This window comes from Vidua macroura, chromosome 6 (assembly GCF_024509145.1).
Source record: "Vidua macroura isolate BioBank_ID:100142 chromosome 6, ASM2450914v1, whole genome shotgun sequence".
NCBI lineage: Eukaryota > Metazoa > Chordata > Aves > Passeriformes > Viduidae > Vidua > Vidua macroura.
Genome location: NC_071576.1, coordinates 8,267,994 through 8,284,975, shown reverse-complemented (window position 1 = coordinate 8,284,975; position 16,982 = coordinate 8,267,994). Strand labels below are relative to the sequence as shown.

At 41.8% G+C, this 16,982-nt stretch overlaps 1 protein-coding gene across 1 annotated transcript; it reads left to right on the top strand.

The window, feature by feature from the left end:
• Positions 1-3,847: 3,847 nt before the first annotated feature.
• On the top strand, positions 3,848-14,377 carry CLBA1 (clathrin binding box of aftiphilin containing 1). The gene is made up of 6 exons (XM_053980569.1): positions 3,848-3,942; positions 4,518-5,201; positions 8,673-8,821; positions 10,570-10,699; positions 12,499-12,612; positions 13,607-14,377. The coding sequence occupies exons 2-6, from the start codon at positions 4,743-4,745 to the stop codon at positions 13,772-13,774; spliced, it is 1,020 nt and encodes a 339-aa protein (XP_053836544.1). The 5' UTR covers positions 3,848-3,942; positions 4,518-4,742; the 3' UTR covers positions 13,775-14,377.
• Positions 14,378-16,982: the final 2,605 nt, after the last annotated feature.

The window sequence follows — 16,982 nt, the reverse complement described above, 5'->3', positions numbered from 1 at the left end:
GAGGTGCACTACAGCTCCCATATCTTTCACACCTGAGACAAGAAGAGAAGGACATAAAGTACATCTTCCATCATCCACACAGGATGTCACTTTCTTTATCACTTCTACACTGACAGCCCATCAATGAAGGGGTCCTGTGGGATGGATTTTCTGTGGTCAGCACATAAAGCAGGTGGCCCAATACCTTTATAAATTGGAGTGTAGAGGAGATTAAGTACTTCCCCTGCTCTGGAGAACTGACAGATGTGTTGTGTGCACGAAAGAGAGACAAGGGAGAGCTGCCATCTGCTGTTGGAAAATTCCTGGTTCGTCTGTTAGCCCAGGCACTGCTAAGAGCTGCAGGTGGCTCCTTCGTGCCAGCAGCTCCCACTACACTGGGATAGCACACAGGGCAATCTTCCACAGGGGAAACAGGAATCCAAACCTGCCATGCACTGGGGAGGATAAAGGTTTGCCCCGAAGATCTGCTCCTCTCATGTGCAAATCAGGAAGAGGATGGATTTACCGAGCTTTCCAACCATCCATGCCGGCAGCAAAGCAAGGAGGGAAGAAGGTATGGCAATCCCCCTGTGCCTCCAGGAGGGACTTCAGTGGAAAAATCAAGCACATCTTCAAATGTAAGACACAGATAGTCAATTAGATCAGTATTTAGACATGATCTCTGCAATGGATTTTCAAAAAGCTGAGCATTCTATATTATCATGGAAATGAAAAAATTGGTGACATCCTACATTCTAAACTCTGGGTACTCAGGGTGAAAAAAAAAACAATCACTAACTGAAAAGTCAGCTCATTTATTGAAATGCCATTCTGAGTCATTCAAAATTGTTTGTTTGCTTCCGAAAACATGTTTGCTTCTATTTTCTAAGTGACAATTTACATCAGTTCAGTTAAATGTATTATTTTTTACAAGAAGAGATATCCAAGTATTTAATATAAATTAAAGAAAATATTTCAGTCCTTTAAATAGCAAGTTAATGTTGTTTAAAACTTCAATTAAGTAAACTCAAACAAATCTGAAAATTCTTCATACAAAGGTATCACTTGCTTATATTTTTTCCAAAAGAAAAAATGAACGAAGTAAAAAGCAATCCATAAAAAAACCAATCCTGGTCATTTGCAAGGGTACCATACAATTCAATAATCCAGGACCAGGTCTTTCATAAGCAAATGCAAATTTGTAATACAGCAGCATGTTGCTGATTTGACCTGAAAGTAAACACTTTTCAGTTATTATATTGAATTTTTTTCACTGCAAATTGGCATTTTTCAAAAGGATAAAAAGAAAAAGATAGTAATTCTAGAGTATGTGTATTAAACTCTAATGATTTTCCAGTAGGAATGCTGAGAGAGCAGTAATAATAGTTAAAGATGAGTGTTCAGTCAATTCAGTTGTTTGCATTGGTGAATTTTTGAGTAATGATGTTCTGCTCTGGTAGATGTCTACGTGTGTGTCTAAATATAAGCTTATAGTCCTTGTCTGAAGCTTTTGACCTCTTTACCTTTTAAATAATGACTGAGTTATTAAAAACAAAAACAAAAACAAAACTGAAAAAAAAAACCAAAACCAAACCAAACTCTCATGGTGATAGTTCAAAAAGAAAATATTGATTTAATGCAGTAATCATGCACAAGGCCTGGTCTGACAAAACTGTAAAATTGTTTTTTTCCTCCAAACAGATAACAGGAATTTTATCCCACTATACTTCAGAGGGGAAAATTCTTAATCCAACTGTGTTGATGCTGCTAACTGAACCCACTGTCATTTAAAGCAGGAGCTGGTGATCCCAGCAGCAGCTGTCACACACTCAGCTGAGGCCAGAGGACTGAATTCAGCCAAGGGCAGGGGAAATCCCCTTTGCAGGGCAGCTGTACTTCACACCGACCCCTTTTGAAGTGAAAACCTTCCAAAACCACACCAGTGCAGGTTTTCCTTGCGTTCGTGTGGGTTTTCAGCGGTGTTTGCCTGAGAGCAGAAGGCAGCAGTGGTTACACCCAGCAGATGCTGCAGCCAATTGTTCCAGTGCAGGGACCCAGGGCTAGCAACTGGTTTTCCCAAGGTGGGTTGTAAGGTGTGCTGGAGAGACACAAACAGCAGCGTTAGGTGGCCAGCCCTTCACAGAGTTTCTGATGTTACTCTGGAAAGAAGGTGCTAGAGCTTCCCTCTGTCCCCACACTCTGGTGTCAAAGGCCTGTGGCAGCTTCTGAAGATCCCCAGCTCTGCCACAGCTCCTTGCTCCGTTGCAGAGACACCTTGAACTCGGCAGGGCTTGCAAAACCCTGCAGCCCTTCCCCTCCGGATGAAAAGCGTGGGAGAGGAGGGGATCACCTCAGCCTTTGTGCCGCCTGTTCGTGGCCTTCTCCTTCGAGAAGACAAAGCTGAAAGTGTAAAGCCGAGCAAAACAATCTCAGCCACTGCAAAAAAAAATGTTGATCTCCCTTCGAAACTGAGGAGAGAGCTGGAAGCCCTGCGGTCCCCACGGCGCGCTCGGACAGCGGCGCGGGGCGGTGCCAGGCGCTCCGGGCTGAATCAGCCTCACCGAGACGGTCGGGTATCCTGAGAGCTGCCGGCTGCCGCGGGATGGCCACGCAGGGCAGGAAACCGCTCCAAAGCAGAACGAAAACAAATTAAAAAAACCTCTCAGACAGTTGCCAATAAAGTTTCTTTGGCTCTGCGTCTGGGCATGGCTCCCAAATCCAGCCTCTTGCCCTCGGATAAAGCACTGCAGCCGGGAATGAGAGTCAGATGCGTGGGAGGAGTGCATGTGTCTGTGTCTGGGCTGGAAAACATATGTACTGTAGTGCCTAGAAAAAGCTTTTTACTTTGGGCCTTGCTCCAGAAAACCTCTTTCCTTGCTTTTACAACTGTCCCCTGTTCCTTGGGACTACCCAGGTGTTTAATCCAGCCTGAGGACAGGGAGATGACGAGTTTTCTCGGTGTCATTCCCTCTGACCCCCAGGCCTGGGAGCAGCCAGCCTGGGGCATGCAGGCTCCAGCCCGCAGCTCTGTTCCTCGCCGGGTGGGATGGGATGGGATGGGATGGGATGGGATGGGATGGGATGGGATGGTCACCCACCCAGGCCGTGGGGTGACCCGTGAGCAGCACTGCACCCACAGCTTCTGGCTTTACCTGTCGGGAGGGGATCAAGCCTCAGCCTCAGCAGAGACACCCAAATACCTTGAGGGTCAAAAGAAGAGAGGGAGGAAGAGAGTTGTTGTTGCTCTGTTCCTACTGTTTAACCCTGAGGTTCTGTTAATGGGTGGACTGATTGTCACTTTTTAAAAATCCGTATCCTGGAACTTTGCAACTTTGGGGGAATTTTAGCTAGTCTCAAATGAAAGGCAAACAGGAACCCCTACCATCAAACCATGCGTCCTTAGCCTGCCAGGGTGCAGCAAGAAACTGGGGGAGGAAAAAAAAGAGCGAATACTTTTCTTTTTCACATCACAGTTTGAAGCCCAGCCTCTTCCCGGCGGGCAGGGCGGCTGTAACCCGAGGGATGCGGGTGCGAGCGAGGCCCGGGGGCGAGGACGGAGAGGCGCTGGCGGAAGCAGAGCGGGCGCTGAGGATGCGCTGAGGCTCCCTTGCCCTCCACGGGGCGGAGGGATGGAGGGCTCGGCTGTCCCCGGGCGGTGCCGCCCGCCCCGGCCCGCCCCGCACACCTCGGCCCGCCCCTGGCGACCTGCGGGCGGCGGTGGGGCCGCTCCGCCGAGGCCGCTCCGTGCCCGGGCAGGTGACATCGCGGGCGGAGCGGCCGCCATCCCGGGGGAAGCGCCCGCGGCTCCGGACGCGCGTCCCCCGCCCTGCCCCTCCCGGGGGACTCCACCGTGTCCCTGGGGGCAGGCGAGGGACCTGCCGCACCCCTGCTCTGTGCCCGACCCGCCTACGAAGGAAACCCGGGGGAAAAACACACATTTGGTTCTGTTAAGCACCGCGGCAGGTCGGTGAGAGGCGCGTTTAGTGAGTGTTTTTTAACCCGCCCTCCAAAACAGCTCGGGAAAATGCTTGAGGAGATTGGGTTAATCTAACACGACCAATGCAGCACTGTCTGCATCGTTTACAGATGCCAAACTGAATTTATTAGATCTGCCTCAATTGCCTACATAGCTGCAAATATTGTATTTTTACAGGATTCTAGTCGTTGGGATGGGGCAGCTCGTGCCAGCAGAAATAGCATTATTTGAGTTTTGCACGAGGTGGATGAAGTAGTCACAGAAAATATTTTTTAAGTGTTGGATGTTGACTGTAGTTATTTTAGTTTGTCTCCAGTGTACTCAGTCAGCAACTTCTGTTATGTATTTGCTGAGTATTGTTCACTAATTTAATGGCTTTCTTGTGGTGTGGGCAGATAGTTCTGTGTAAATTTGAAATAATTTTGCCTACAGCAATTTTCAGTGGATAATGCTGGAATGTGTTTATTTTAACCCAGGCATTCTTTCTCCTACCTTATCAGCTATCTTTATTCCTACACAGGCCTTATCACAGAGGTATTTATTTATAATCCTTTCTTTGCAGGCTTAATACTCTACACAGAAAGTGAGGCCGAATAACGTGCACATGCCGAGTACTGGAGGAGAGGCTGAAGGACATCCTGTTTTGTTTCAGCAGTGTTGTTATTCTTTGGGGTGAAATGAAGAATTTGATTTTGTTTTGGAAACACTCATATTTCTGATGCAACTGAACTTCAGTAACCTTTTTGCAGTACAGATTTCAACAATTTTTTTTTTCTCTTGAACTAAGATGCAGAACTTGTCGGTGGTAGAAAGTCTTGGTAATACAGACATATCACACTGTGAGCCTCCAAAAGACCTGGCAGCTGAGGCAGGTGGCGTGTCTCTCCATGAAAGTGGCTGTAACTGGAATGAAGGAACAAGTAATGAAGAAATGTTTAATCTTGAAGCAACGCAGCAAAGCCTCCCTGTAATGAACAGCGAAGGGAGAAGTTGTGAGGAGTTTTCTGAGAGCAGCTTTAGTACCTCAGAACCCAGTGGTTCCTGGGGTGATTTTGAAGGCTTCAGAGAGCCCTTAGAGAAATCAGAGAGATTCAGTCACAACCTTGAAATTTTGGTGAAGTCAGCAAAAACCTGGGGAGCCGACCCGGACCTAAGCAGCAGAGGCTGCAGCATTTCTGCTGCCCACGTGTGTGCTGAGCCATCCCCGTGCCATGGGATGCAGGAGGCTTCGGGCTCTCTGAGTGAGGTACGTGTTCACAGCAAACCAAGGACCAGAAATGTTTGTGTTGCTGCTTCCTACACCTCCGGATTTGTGTCTATCTTCTCTGTAGAGGGTAACGCTGCACATGCAGAGAAACTGTCCAGCTACTTCGCAGCTACCTCAACTGGAACAAAAGCAACTTCTTTACAGTGTTTGACAAATACTTAAGCTGTCCTGCTGGAGAGCTTTAAAGAATGTAATGCACTATTTTGCTTCTAGGCACTAGGAACAAGTAGGCACATAGGCGAGTAAGCACGTAGGCACCATGAACCTTGCCCTGAAGGACATGCAGTGTAAAATTTAGACAAGAAAGAGCAAAAGAAACAACAAATCGGGAAAGTGGGTGACAAAAGCAGGGTGAACAGAAATTCTGTGAGTTGCCGGCAAACTTACTGAAGTAAACTCATGTACCATTGAGTTAGAAATTGGCAAAATCTATGTCTTTTGTTATTTAGTATACTCCCTGAATAATATCGACGGTTTGTCTGGAAATTTAGTCTGATGGTGACACACAAGACATTAGTAGAAATAATATAATTCATTTTTTAGCATAGGATATAACATTTTCTCTTAAAATGTTAGAGCTAAAATTCTGAGTAAATAATGCAATAAATTCTTATCAATACCAAAAAAAAAAATGGTTCAGGTAAAGAGTTATACATTGTTGGGATAAACATGTTTCCATGTGGACCAAACATGCATCAGCAGAGGGAAGGAAAGTAACAGAAGGGCAGAAAAAAATGTAGAAATACATAACAAAATCCACTTGTTCTTACTACTTTCATCCTAAATGACAACATTTGAAATAAGAGATCAATCAGCTGGAACTTCCATGGGGTTAATCGTTAGCAGTAATAACTTACTGCTTGTAGTCTGTTGGGTGAGTTTTAGTATGAGTAGGGAACTGAGACTTTTCTGGATTTCTTGCCCTTTGCCTAGGAATTTTACTTGTTGCAGAGGTATTACTAGTAAAAGCACAAAGATGCAGGTGGGAAAAGCTGCCCACACTGATTGAGTGTAGATACACAAAATACCTGGTTACTGGTGTGCACAGAGAATTCAAATGTTTTGTAATGCTGGAAGTGGCGGACAAGAAGTTTTCTGTTGGAGAAAGAGAGTGTTGTAATGACTGAAGCTGAAATGGAATATAGCAGGTTGCTTGGTTTCTTTCCAAAAGCAGTAGATCTTAATCTTACTGAAGCCTTTTCTTTATTCTGCATTTGTTAAAGGCAGAAGGAAATGTCCAGTATGAGTTAAATAAGTTAACCATGCTTAGAATTTCAAGTTGCCTTTTCTCAGCTCAAGGTAGAGAGACAACCACAGAGTTGTGATTGAATATCCAAGGATATTCCTTGGAGTGCAGAATATATGTGTAGCTTGTCCTTTATCCCTTTGATTTTTGCATTGTTAGTTTGAGATCATAAAATCTTTGGACTGGGACTCTGGCTTCTGTATGATCAATAGAAAAAAGGCCAGGTGGGTTGGAAGGGACCTCTAGAAATCATCTCAGGTCAAAGGTCTGACCTTCAGTATTTATTGCTTCAGTTAATTAAATGACGTCAATTGGGATCAGAATCATGTGTTTTCAGATGGAAACAATCATTAATTTCCTTGCAGTAGATGGGTATTTTGCCGACAGGATCGAACACTTCAAGGATTTTTCATGTGCTCTTTAAACACTGGCCTTTGAGAGAGGGACTGGTGCATGTGTTTAAGCCATGGGGTATTTTGATATAATAGGATATAGAGGATTTATTCAGAAAGTACTGATGTGAACCTTGTACACTGATTTTTTATAATTAGTACAAAGCCACAAGATAAATAGAAATATACCCAAACTTTGTTTCAGAAACACTCACTGAAATAGACAGTAATGAAGGTAATAAAAAAACTCTTGATCTGTCTTGACTAAACTATAAGTCAGTGACTTGTATGTGTGTTGGAGCAGCACCAAGAAGGCTCTAGGGAGATGCTGCAATTGAGGTAGAGCTGTGCTTCCCTCGATGCACTCCCTGGGGCTGTAACTTCCCCCATCCAAAGCCAAGAGCAGCTGCCTGGCTTTTCCTTGACTCCCATCCCACTTCAGTTTTGGTGCCTACCTGGAAGTTGTTTTTTCTTTCCTTGACCATGTATGCTTTAGCAAGTGTTACTTCACAGAGTTTTGCTTCTCGGGCATCCATCAGGATCCTCCATGTTGTATCCCTGTTGAAATAATTTACAAATTGATTGAAAGTATTGTGACACTTTGGGCAAGATTCAAAGGAATTTACCCAGGAGTCTTTGAATGTCCCAGCAGTGAATCATCAGGACAGGATTTTAGTAAGGCCCTACTTCAGGAGTGAGCAGCATGGGGCACAAATTCTGTTCCTTGAAGCATGGTCAGAAGTGCAGAAGCCTTCTACCAGCTCTGTTGATTTTGCCCAGTTATCCTTAGATACTCTCTCAGTATTCACCCCACCTGTCTGAGTTCAGTGTAATAAGACTGTGGAAATATTTCAGCTCTTTGAATTACAATTAAATGAAACTATAGAAATATGGAGTATCCATACTTAGCGTTTTCAGACTACATTGTTGATTGCTGGGCAAAAACCCCAAACTGACTGGTTCCATTCCTGAGCAACACACAGTGTTGCTGCTCCTGCATTGCAGTCCCTGGGCAGGGTGGTGTAGTCAATTAATTTGCTTTTATTTGGAAAACTGCAGTAATTCCTTCTTTGAAGGAATAAAAGGATACAGCTTCTGAACCAGATGGCATGCCCCTAGGATAGGAAGTAAATTATGCATGTTTTCCCTTGTATATGCATTTCTTAGTTGTCAGATAACCCTACTTACTAGTGGTTACTTCCACTGGGCCTGTCTGGATCCCTTCTGTTCTGTGGTCAGTCCTCCAAACCTCCTGCCCATCACTGCTTGAGGAGGAACAAGGATTTAAATCTGGCTCTGATTTTTAACATAGGCTGGAAAAAGTTTGGTTCAAATGCAAGGATATGGAAACATCCTCACCCCATCTTTTTTGCAGACATGCACAGTGCAAGTATTTATTGGTAACTGTAGCATTTGGCAGGTGTGTTACATTTGAATTAGGAATGTTTGAATGCTGAGTTAGCAAAACAAGCTGTTGAATTGATACATCAGATTTGACCTGGACTGAATTAGCTGAGCAGAAGGAGGAGACCCAAGTGTTAAATATGCAAGTCTGTGACTGAGAAGCTGGGAAGTTAAAGACTAAGATTCACCAGAAACTCTGGGACTCTTGCTTCCTCTAATTCTAGGTACTCAAAATACTCAAAACACTGAAATATGAGCTCATTCCCTCTGCTATTAATATTAATATAAATATAAATTCTAAAAACAATAAAACAATCTCTAAAATTGTTGTAGTCTTTGGATTAGGTCTTTCATGAACTATGGGGATGGCTTGTATGATGCAAGCAATTAAAATCTCTTTTTTTCTAGGAAGACCACAGCTATGAGAAGATATTTAAGTTAGGCTTTCCAGAAGTCTTTGTACCACAATCCAGAGAGTGCATAAGAAGCTTAGAGCAAGTTCTTGATGCAAATAATGAAGATGTTTGGATTCCTGAACTTTTGAAGAATCAACTTTGGTAATGAGTTTAGATGAACAGTTGAGAAAAAAAAAAAAAACCCTAAAGAAAAAGTTCCTCATCAATTACACTGTTTGTTTCATAATTTAGAAATTTAGTTGTGCACTTAAAACCTTTTAATACTATGCCTTTCAGTGTACAGATCTTACCAGTTTTGTAGCATGTTGTTAAAGGAAATGGATGGTGTCTTAGCCATTGGAAAACAATGAAGGAAATATATCAAAATTACAAATTCCTGCTTAGGGTTTTTCCTGCTGTTGGTGTGCCTCCTTATGACTAAGCCTCTGGAATGCCAGAACACAACAGTCAGCCTGTTCTTCCTGTTTGCTTGTCCTTTCTTTACAGCACATCCCACTTATTTCTTCATCATTGGAGGCTGCTGCTTCTACTAACAACTTGCCTTTTTTTTTTTTTTTCCTTCCTCTCTCAGTTTTCCCAGTTGGTAACTTCTTCTCATATTTAACCAGACGTGCTTCAGAACCTGTGGTGCATCTGGCTTCTTTCCTGGGCTATGTTAATAGCAATTAGTATCATTAACTAAGCTTTCTCTTGCATCAGCTGGAACACTTGTAGTTCTGTTACATGTTTTTTAAGGATCAGCAGCTTCAGAGCAGTTACTGAACAGCGTTGCAGTTATTTTTTCATAACTCAGAGGCTTTGTGTCTAGAACGCAGTGTCAGACCCTACTTGAGAAATGTCCTCAGACTCAGAAGAAACGTAGGTAAAATTTTTAATGTGGGCACCCTTTCAGCCAAGTTCCCTGCATATGTGTTATATTTTAATCAGCATCAAACTTGTGGAGAAATATAATTGTAAAGGGGACTGCACTATTACAGCAGAGTGCCAGGTAAAAACAAAACTTTCCTAATCTACTGTGACAAGTGACTAAGGCCAATGACAACTGCAAACTAGGTAAAGCCCAACTGAATTTTTATATGTGATCAATGCAGTGTAAGAATCCAAAGTACCACGTCAAGGGAGCTCTCTCCTCGCTGCTTCAGCAGTAAGTGCCTTTGGCTTGTTTGGTAGGACGGGTGCTGCAGGGGTGAAGTGTGACCTATGGGATGGAGAAAGACTTGAGAGACAGAAAAGGCAAAGTGCAGAACTAACAGGGCTGAACTGCCCACATTTCACAGAAACAACTGAACACTGCAAGCTGTGGGCATGTAGCAGTGTCTGAGATGGGCTCCTAATGCCCTTAACTGAGAAGCACAACACTTAGCTGTCACCCTGTTCTTTTAAGAGTTTTAAAGTTCTTCTAAAAGTTTTCTATATCTTCTGATGTTTACATATTTCTACTAGAGTTTCTCACACACTGTCATGTAAATAATGATTGTTTTACATTCTTCTTTGTGGGAGGAGAGAATTGATGAACTGTTTGACCAGTATGGTTGGAGAGGTGACAATTTCATCCTCCAATCCACTGTCACTTTTAGAATTCTATATACTACAAGGTCAGAAATAAAGTTCCCTCCTTTCACTTCCTTTTAGTCTTTGAATCTTAGAAGTATACATGAGTTATTTTGTGTCATAGTACGACACTTCTGCTGACTTAACTGCTTCCACTAATTGTCATACCAGCTCATTAGTGCTTTGGGCTGGCAGTTTGAACAAGTATAGAAAGAGTTTTAAGACAAGTTTCTTGTTAGATCAAGGTTAACATACAGCCGTGTGTAGTGAAAATAACTGTTGCATATGTTCACTGGAAATCTCAGCTGAAAACCTGAAAAGCGTGTTTTGTTTCCTAGCATGGATTCTGGAAAGATATGGAGAGCACTCAGAGACTTTGATAATACCCCCAGATCAAGACATCCCTGGAGTAAATCTCATTGCCAAGAAAACCTCTTGAGAGTTCTCGGAGTAGATGCAAATGAAAAGGTAATTGAACAATGGTTTTCCATTCTGCCAGCATAAACACTGGCTTGGGAATCTGATCTTCTGTAAGCTGTACATGCAGATGCATGAGGGACTAGATCTGGGTGAGTCAACAGGTGTTTTTTGTTTTTTTTTTTTTTTTTTAACAGGGAGCTTTTTTAAGACAATAGCTTAGTGTTTTCTCATCTTCATGTGTAAGTAACTATGAAATTGTGCAGGATCACACTTTGTCTTTACAGTGGAGTCTGCCTGACACAGTTCTCTGTTGTTCTCAGCTTTGGTAGAGAGGGAGAAGTAGCTTCAGGTGGTAGAGATGGAGAATCAGCTCCCTGGTGTCTGTGCAGTAGGATTGTTTACTTCTTTTGCTCAGAGTCCAAGAAAACTGCTAGCCTCTAATATCTATATTTGTTGTATATTCACTTTCTGTTAAGTGAAAATCAGATCTGAATCAGAGAGGCTGTTGCAGTAATTACTGGGTGATTTTACTGTGAAGAAACTGAAAGTGTGTTCAGCTTCCCCTTTCCTCACATTATTCCTCTGTCTTGTTTTTTGTGAGGCTTGAGGGAGAGTATGTTCCAAATTGGATTGAAACCAAACCAGCAGTGTTGAAAGATCTCAAATAGAAATGAGATCTGTTTAACAATCTCTTGTTTTGAGACGGTACAGGTGTCAGGGATGGTTTAGAATTCAGTTATTTAGCTGGGATTAATTAGTCACATGTAATTTTCAGAAGTAACTATTTCAACTGATAATTTGAATGCTGAAGCATGGGGTTGGAAAGGTAATGATTTTAGGGGCTTATTTGACTTTTCATGCAAGTTATATGCAAACAGTAGGATGGTGCTGAAGGTAAAAACCTATTTTGCACTTGAAAAAGTCACTTTATAGAATTTAATTTAACAGAGAAAGAATCAGACACATTTCTCTAACACAGCTAAACTCCCATTCTGTTCCTTTCTTGCCCCCCCCCAGCATTAAATCAATGCCCAGGCAGCTCAAACTTACATCACTACTTGTTATCTATTACTGGAAAACTGTATTGCTTTTAACAATACTGATTAAGAGGCATTTCTCAGCAATGCCTTGGTGCTAATTAAGGTTAATACTAATTGGAAATTAGTTTTTTATTAAAAATGCTTTTTTTTTTAATTGAAGTCACAGATTGATGTGTGTAGCTGATGCCTTGAGGGGCTACCTGGAACAGAGGCTAGACAGAGTTAGAGAATAAAGTAGGTATTTATTAAAATGCTTTCAAAGGATACTCCTGGTGCAGTGCAAAGCCTTGCAGAGGTTATGCCCAAGACAGACAATAGTCACCAGTTTTCTCAGACAGATATAAGTTTGGTCTGTTTGCATATCAGATGTTAATTGTCCAATTATAGCTTCAGGTAATGAAGTCAAATTCCCCAGGTTTGCTTCTCTCCCCAATTTACTTTTGTTTATAATTTTCAGGCCTGTGGCTGTGTTGATGACCTTGGTTCTGAGGCCTAAAAGGATTGTTTAGTCTGACCAAAATGTGAAGAAAGCTAACTAGCATTCTATATAAAGTTCAGAGTTGTACACTAATGTAGTACAGAATCTGAAAAATACAAAAGCTGAAATGTAAGGCATCATTTGTAGAACTGGTTCTGCCATAAAATTGTTTTAATGCAAAGGGAGACACATGATAAAACACAGCTTCAGAAAGTAAAATTTCGTAGTTGTTATTTGAGGGAAACTTCTCTTTTATGTTGTATGCATTGAAACCAGAGAGAAATGCATAAAAAAATAATAAATAAAATGTGAATTATGTTTTTTTTTAGGACATTTCAGAAAACCAAGCCGATATTTTCGAAGAATCAAATGTCAAAGATAATGAGGACTTTAGATTTGATGGATTCAGTGTTAATGACTGCAAAACATTGATCCAGACCAAGGTAAGGATTGCTCTGGAAGGGAGCACTTCAGAGAACCACGGAGTGTATTTAGCATGCTCCTCCCTGCTCTTCTCATGTACTGGTTCTCATGCACGTGTTCTCATGTAACAGTTTGGTGCTGGTCTAACTTTTGGATGTGGAGTTGGTTTTTGGTCTTTGAAACCTCTCTTACTGCTTCAGAAAAGATACCTTGGCACTGGTTTGTTTCTTGTTGTAGCAAGGCAACTTGGAAGGAAAATTGTGTCATTCTCCATTGCTGTAAAACACCTCAATCACCTCACTCTGTTTTTTAGCAAGGTATTTTGGAGGAATATACTTAACCCAAGGTCCCTTTCTCAGTGCAGAATAAAACTGAGCAGCTGCCGTCACTGTAGAGACAGATAGTTTGAGACACACTTTCATTGCTCTGTTTTGTTCTGTTTAATGGCTTGGACAGTGAAGGTGTACAACTGGTCTGGGAACCTTGTACATAAGAGATGATAGGCTGGAGAATTCAGAAATAAAACTTAAAAGGACTGTCCAGCTTATTCCTTCATAATTCAGTTCTGCTTTCTTCAGTGAGTATGTGATGGAGGGATCACAGTGGCTGAATCACACTGGAAATGTGTAAAATACAGGAGCAGGGTTTAGACAAAGGAGAAGTGGTTTGAGGTAGACAAGGAATAAACTGTGGTACAAAGTTAAGGTAAAAGAACAATATTTTTCTGGGATAGCCTTGTAAGGGAAAGAACAAATCCTGCAGCTTGATGTCTCAAAGAAAAATTCATTAAAAAACATAGGTTGCTATTTCTAATTTAAAGTAAGTCAAATCTTACAATGGGATGTTTTCCATTTATCTTCATATTTATGTCCCTTTTTTCCTCTAAAAAATTTGAAATAAAATTTTAAAATACTATTTTAATGAAAATTTATAAAAATTAGGCTGGCATATGCAAAGTGATTAACCTCCTATAAGATTGAAAAAATATTAACTAAGTTTTTCTTTTTCACTCAGCTTTCTGTGCCACCGGACTCCAGACATGGTCACCTTTTCACCTGTAACCTCTTTTTGAAGACCACATCATCAAATGAAAACACACAGTGTATAACAATCCCAAGGAAGAAGCAGATTTTTTCTACACACAACCTAAAAATGAAATTTTTCAGTAGTGATGTTTGTTGAACTAAATGCAAGTTTTAGCCTTTTTTTTTCCTTTTGTTTTTTGAAAAGAATGCAGTTTACCTTCATTTTGTTACTGACTTGGAACTATAGACCACATTCTTTAGGAAAGTGACATATTGCTGTATATGTGGGACCTAAGGCCACGTTATTAGAAGACATTTCTCCTGTTTAGTTGTGAAGTCAAATTTTGTAATTTTGCCCTGCTAAGTTTTGCTGCAGAGTTGTGTCTCTTACAGTAAATGCTGCAGCTGCAACCACGCTTCAAGATAACTCTGGTGGACTCTCCTGATCTACTGACCTTTCAGACCTTAATGCCTCTTCAATCACAACCCTTTTTCCCTGCCAAAATCTACACAAGTCTCAGGTGTGTTGTAACGTGCCTTGTCACCATCTCTCCTCATACTTGCTCCAGTTTGGATCAGCTGAGACCTGTGGCTTTGCCACTACTGGATGTGATGAGAAGAGCCTTTCTTCATTTGGGGACTTTCAGTGGGGTTTAGCAGAATAAAAGTGTTTTAATTTCTGTCTGGTGAAGCCTGCTGTGGTGATAAGGGTGGAGGCAGCAAAATGCTTCATTCTGGGATTGATTCCTGGCTGAAATAAATCACCTTGTTGAAGCTGATTGTCACAGGACACGTTGGGTTCATTCAGCCACGCTTACACCATCCCTACCCTGCTTGTAAAAGCTCATCAGTGTTGCAGTTCATGACTTGAATAATGGTGTAAATTCCTCTTATTTTAAAATTTTATGGAAACTGTTGACTGTTGCCCATCTTCCTGCATGCCCGAGTGCCGCAGGGGATGCACTTCACTGTCACGCAGGAGAATGTGTTGGTTCCCTGCCAACTGCAACAGCTTTATTTATTCATTGGCAGTAACTTTTACACAAGTTACTGATCTATTTATTTGCTGCTCTGGCCATTCTGAATATGAAAATATTATATGGCTTTTTGTTTAAAAGAGTTGCTAAGCATGGCAACTGATATTTTATGTGTCGAAAGCAGCGAACAAAGTTGGGGGTTCTGAAACTAAGTCAGTTAATTATTTAATTAGTTAGTTTAACACATTAGTTAATGATGTGCATATTCTGTTCTTAGAATTAAGAATACTATAAAACACTGGCAGACTTCAACCCTTGATCTAGTAAACTGTTCAGCAGTGACATAACAGTTGCTGTAATAACTTTAGTAATGCTGAAGATACCTCAGTGTTCTTAGCATGGGATGAACTCTGTCCTGCTTACTCAGTAGAAGGAACAGGGCATTTGGAAAAATGCTCTTTTAAAGTGGTTCTGCAGCTTCCCTGGCCCTGGAGGGAGTCCTGAAATGCCAAACTAGAAACTCCATCTGTATACAAGAACAGGATTAACTTTTTCAGTTAACCTAGATTTGGATTAATTTTCAGTTTCCCTTATATTCTTTCAGAGCTCATAAACCTGTATTAAATAGGTTGTAGTCTTAAGCTCACAAAATGTTAAATTGCCAGTAAATGGTGAATGAATAGTTGAGGTTAGTAATAAACATTATTAAAATCAATTATAAGATTAAAATCCCATTTTTATGCTTTCAGACAAGCAGGGGCCTGCAGAGGGGCTTAAGGGGGCAATTCATAGTGTGTGTGTAACATTCACTCATGCATCAGAGCCCTCTTTTCCTCTGGGCTTTCAACTTTGCCTTTGCTTTTGTGAGCACTGGATGAATGTATGGAAAAATGTTTTGCACTGTTACCCTGTGAGAAGGATGAATACGTCATCTTTCCCTCATATTAGCAGATTTTACAGCCCTGTCCAAGGTACAGAATGGAACGCAAAAGGGGTTCAGCCCTTGTGATTCAGCAGAGAAATGAACTACTGGCGTTCCAAAGGTGATGGGCTCCACCTTCCAGGTTTTTCTCTTTTGGGCAGGTGCTTTGGGCCACCTGAGCCCTCACTACGCGTAAGCACTGGCTGCCTAAGACAACTGAGGGACCTTGTAACTCCCATTTCCAATCTGAGATGAACAAATTCACCATTCCAGGGGAAAAGATTAGCAAAATTGGAATGGCAAAGTAATTCAATTCAGCTTCAAGGTTGGGCAGTTCTGGTAACCCTCCAGGCCCCCATGGGCATTTGGACACGACCGGCACATTTGGGGGCACCCACAAAGACAAAACTGGACTCTCTCAACTGACAAAAGAGCAGGGAGACAAACCAAAGCGTAGCCAACCATTTTCAGGCACATTTCATAGTAATGAATGAATTTAGAATTCAGCCTCGCCTTCCGCGGTTAATCTGGGAAACGAGGGGTGCCGGAAGCGCCTCTGACGCGTTCTGCACAAGCAGTGACCGCTCTTTCCGTGAGTCATTTCCTCGTTCTGCTGTCCCTGGCAGCCAGCCCGGGGTGCCAGCACACGCCGTGTCCCCAGAGGCACGGCTGCACCAGAGGCACCCGGTGTCTGTGCTCTGGAAGAGGCACGAGAGGAAATGTCCCTGTGTACCTCAGCACGTTTTAATCCACACATTTCACCGTTTCTAATCTTAGTTACGGGCGCTCAGCTGTGAAATCCTGAGTTTTGATGAACTGAACGTGTTACTGTACTCAGTGTTTGCAGAAAGCAAATACTGCAGACTTCTGACATTTGCTTAGGATTTTGAAAAGGTGACAATGAGAGCAAGGCAGGAGTTCTGGACAGCAGCACTAGACAGGAACACCTCTTCTGCTGGGATTAGAGGGAAAAAATACCCACAGAACAAAGTTTTACAAAGTTCCAATCAGCAGTGTAACTACTGAAATGCTCCCTTAGTGGAAGGAATGCTGTAAACATTCTTCAGACAAAACCCCCTCAAACCAAATTCATTATGAAAGAGTGAAAATTTTACAATGCATATTCTAAAATGTGGAATTTAATTAATTTTAAGAATTTTTTAAAGAGTCAAGAAAAAGAGGGGGGACAGTCAGACTCCAGGATGATTTCTAACCATACTAAAAGCCCACCATTGGTTGCTTATGCAGAGGCTGGGAAAACAAATAAAAAAATAAATTTTGTAATTTTTTTTTCCCCAAAATGCAAGGTCATTGCAGGATTTAAAGCACTCTGGTGTTTTTTAATGATGAAGATCAGCTTTAATAGTTTAAAAAAATGGGACTTCCTGGAGTATGCCTACTGCAATTAAGACAGCAAAGGGAATTGGGCTAAAACTGAGCTACCTGCAAATTAATTGTGAACTCCC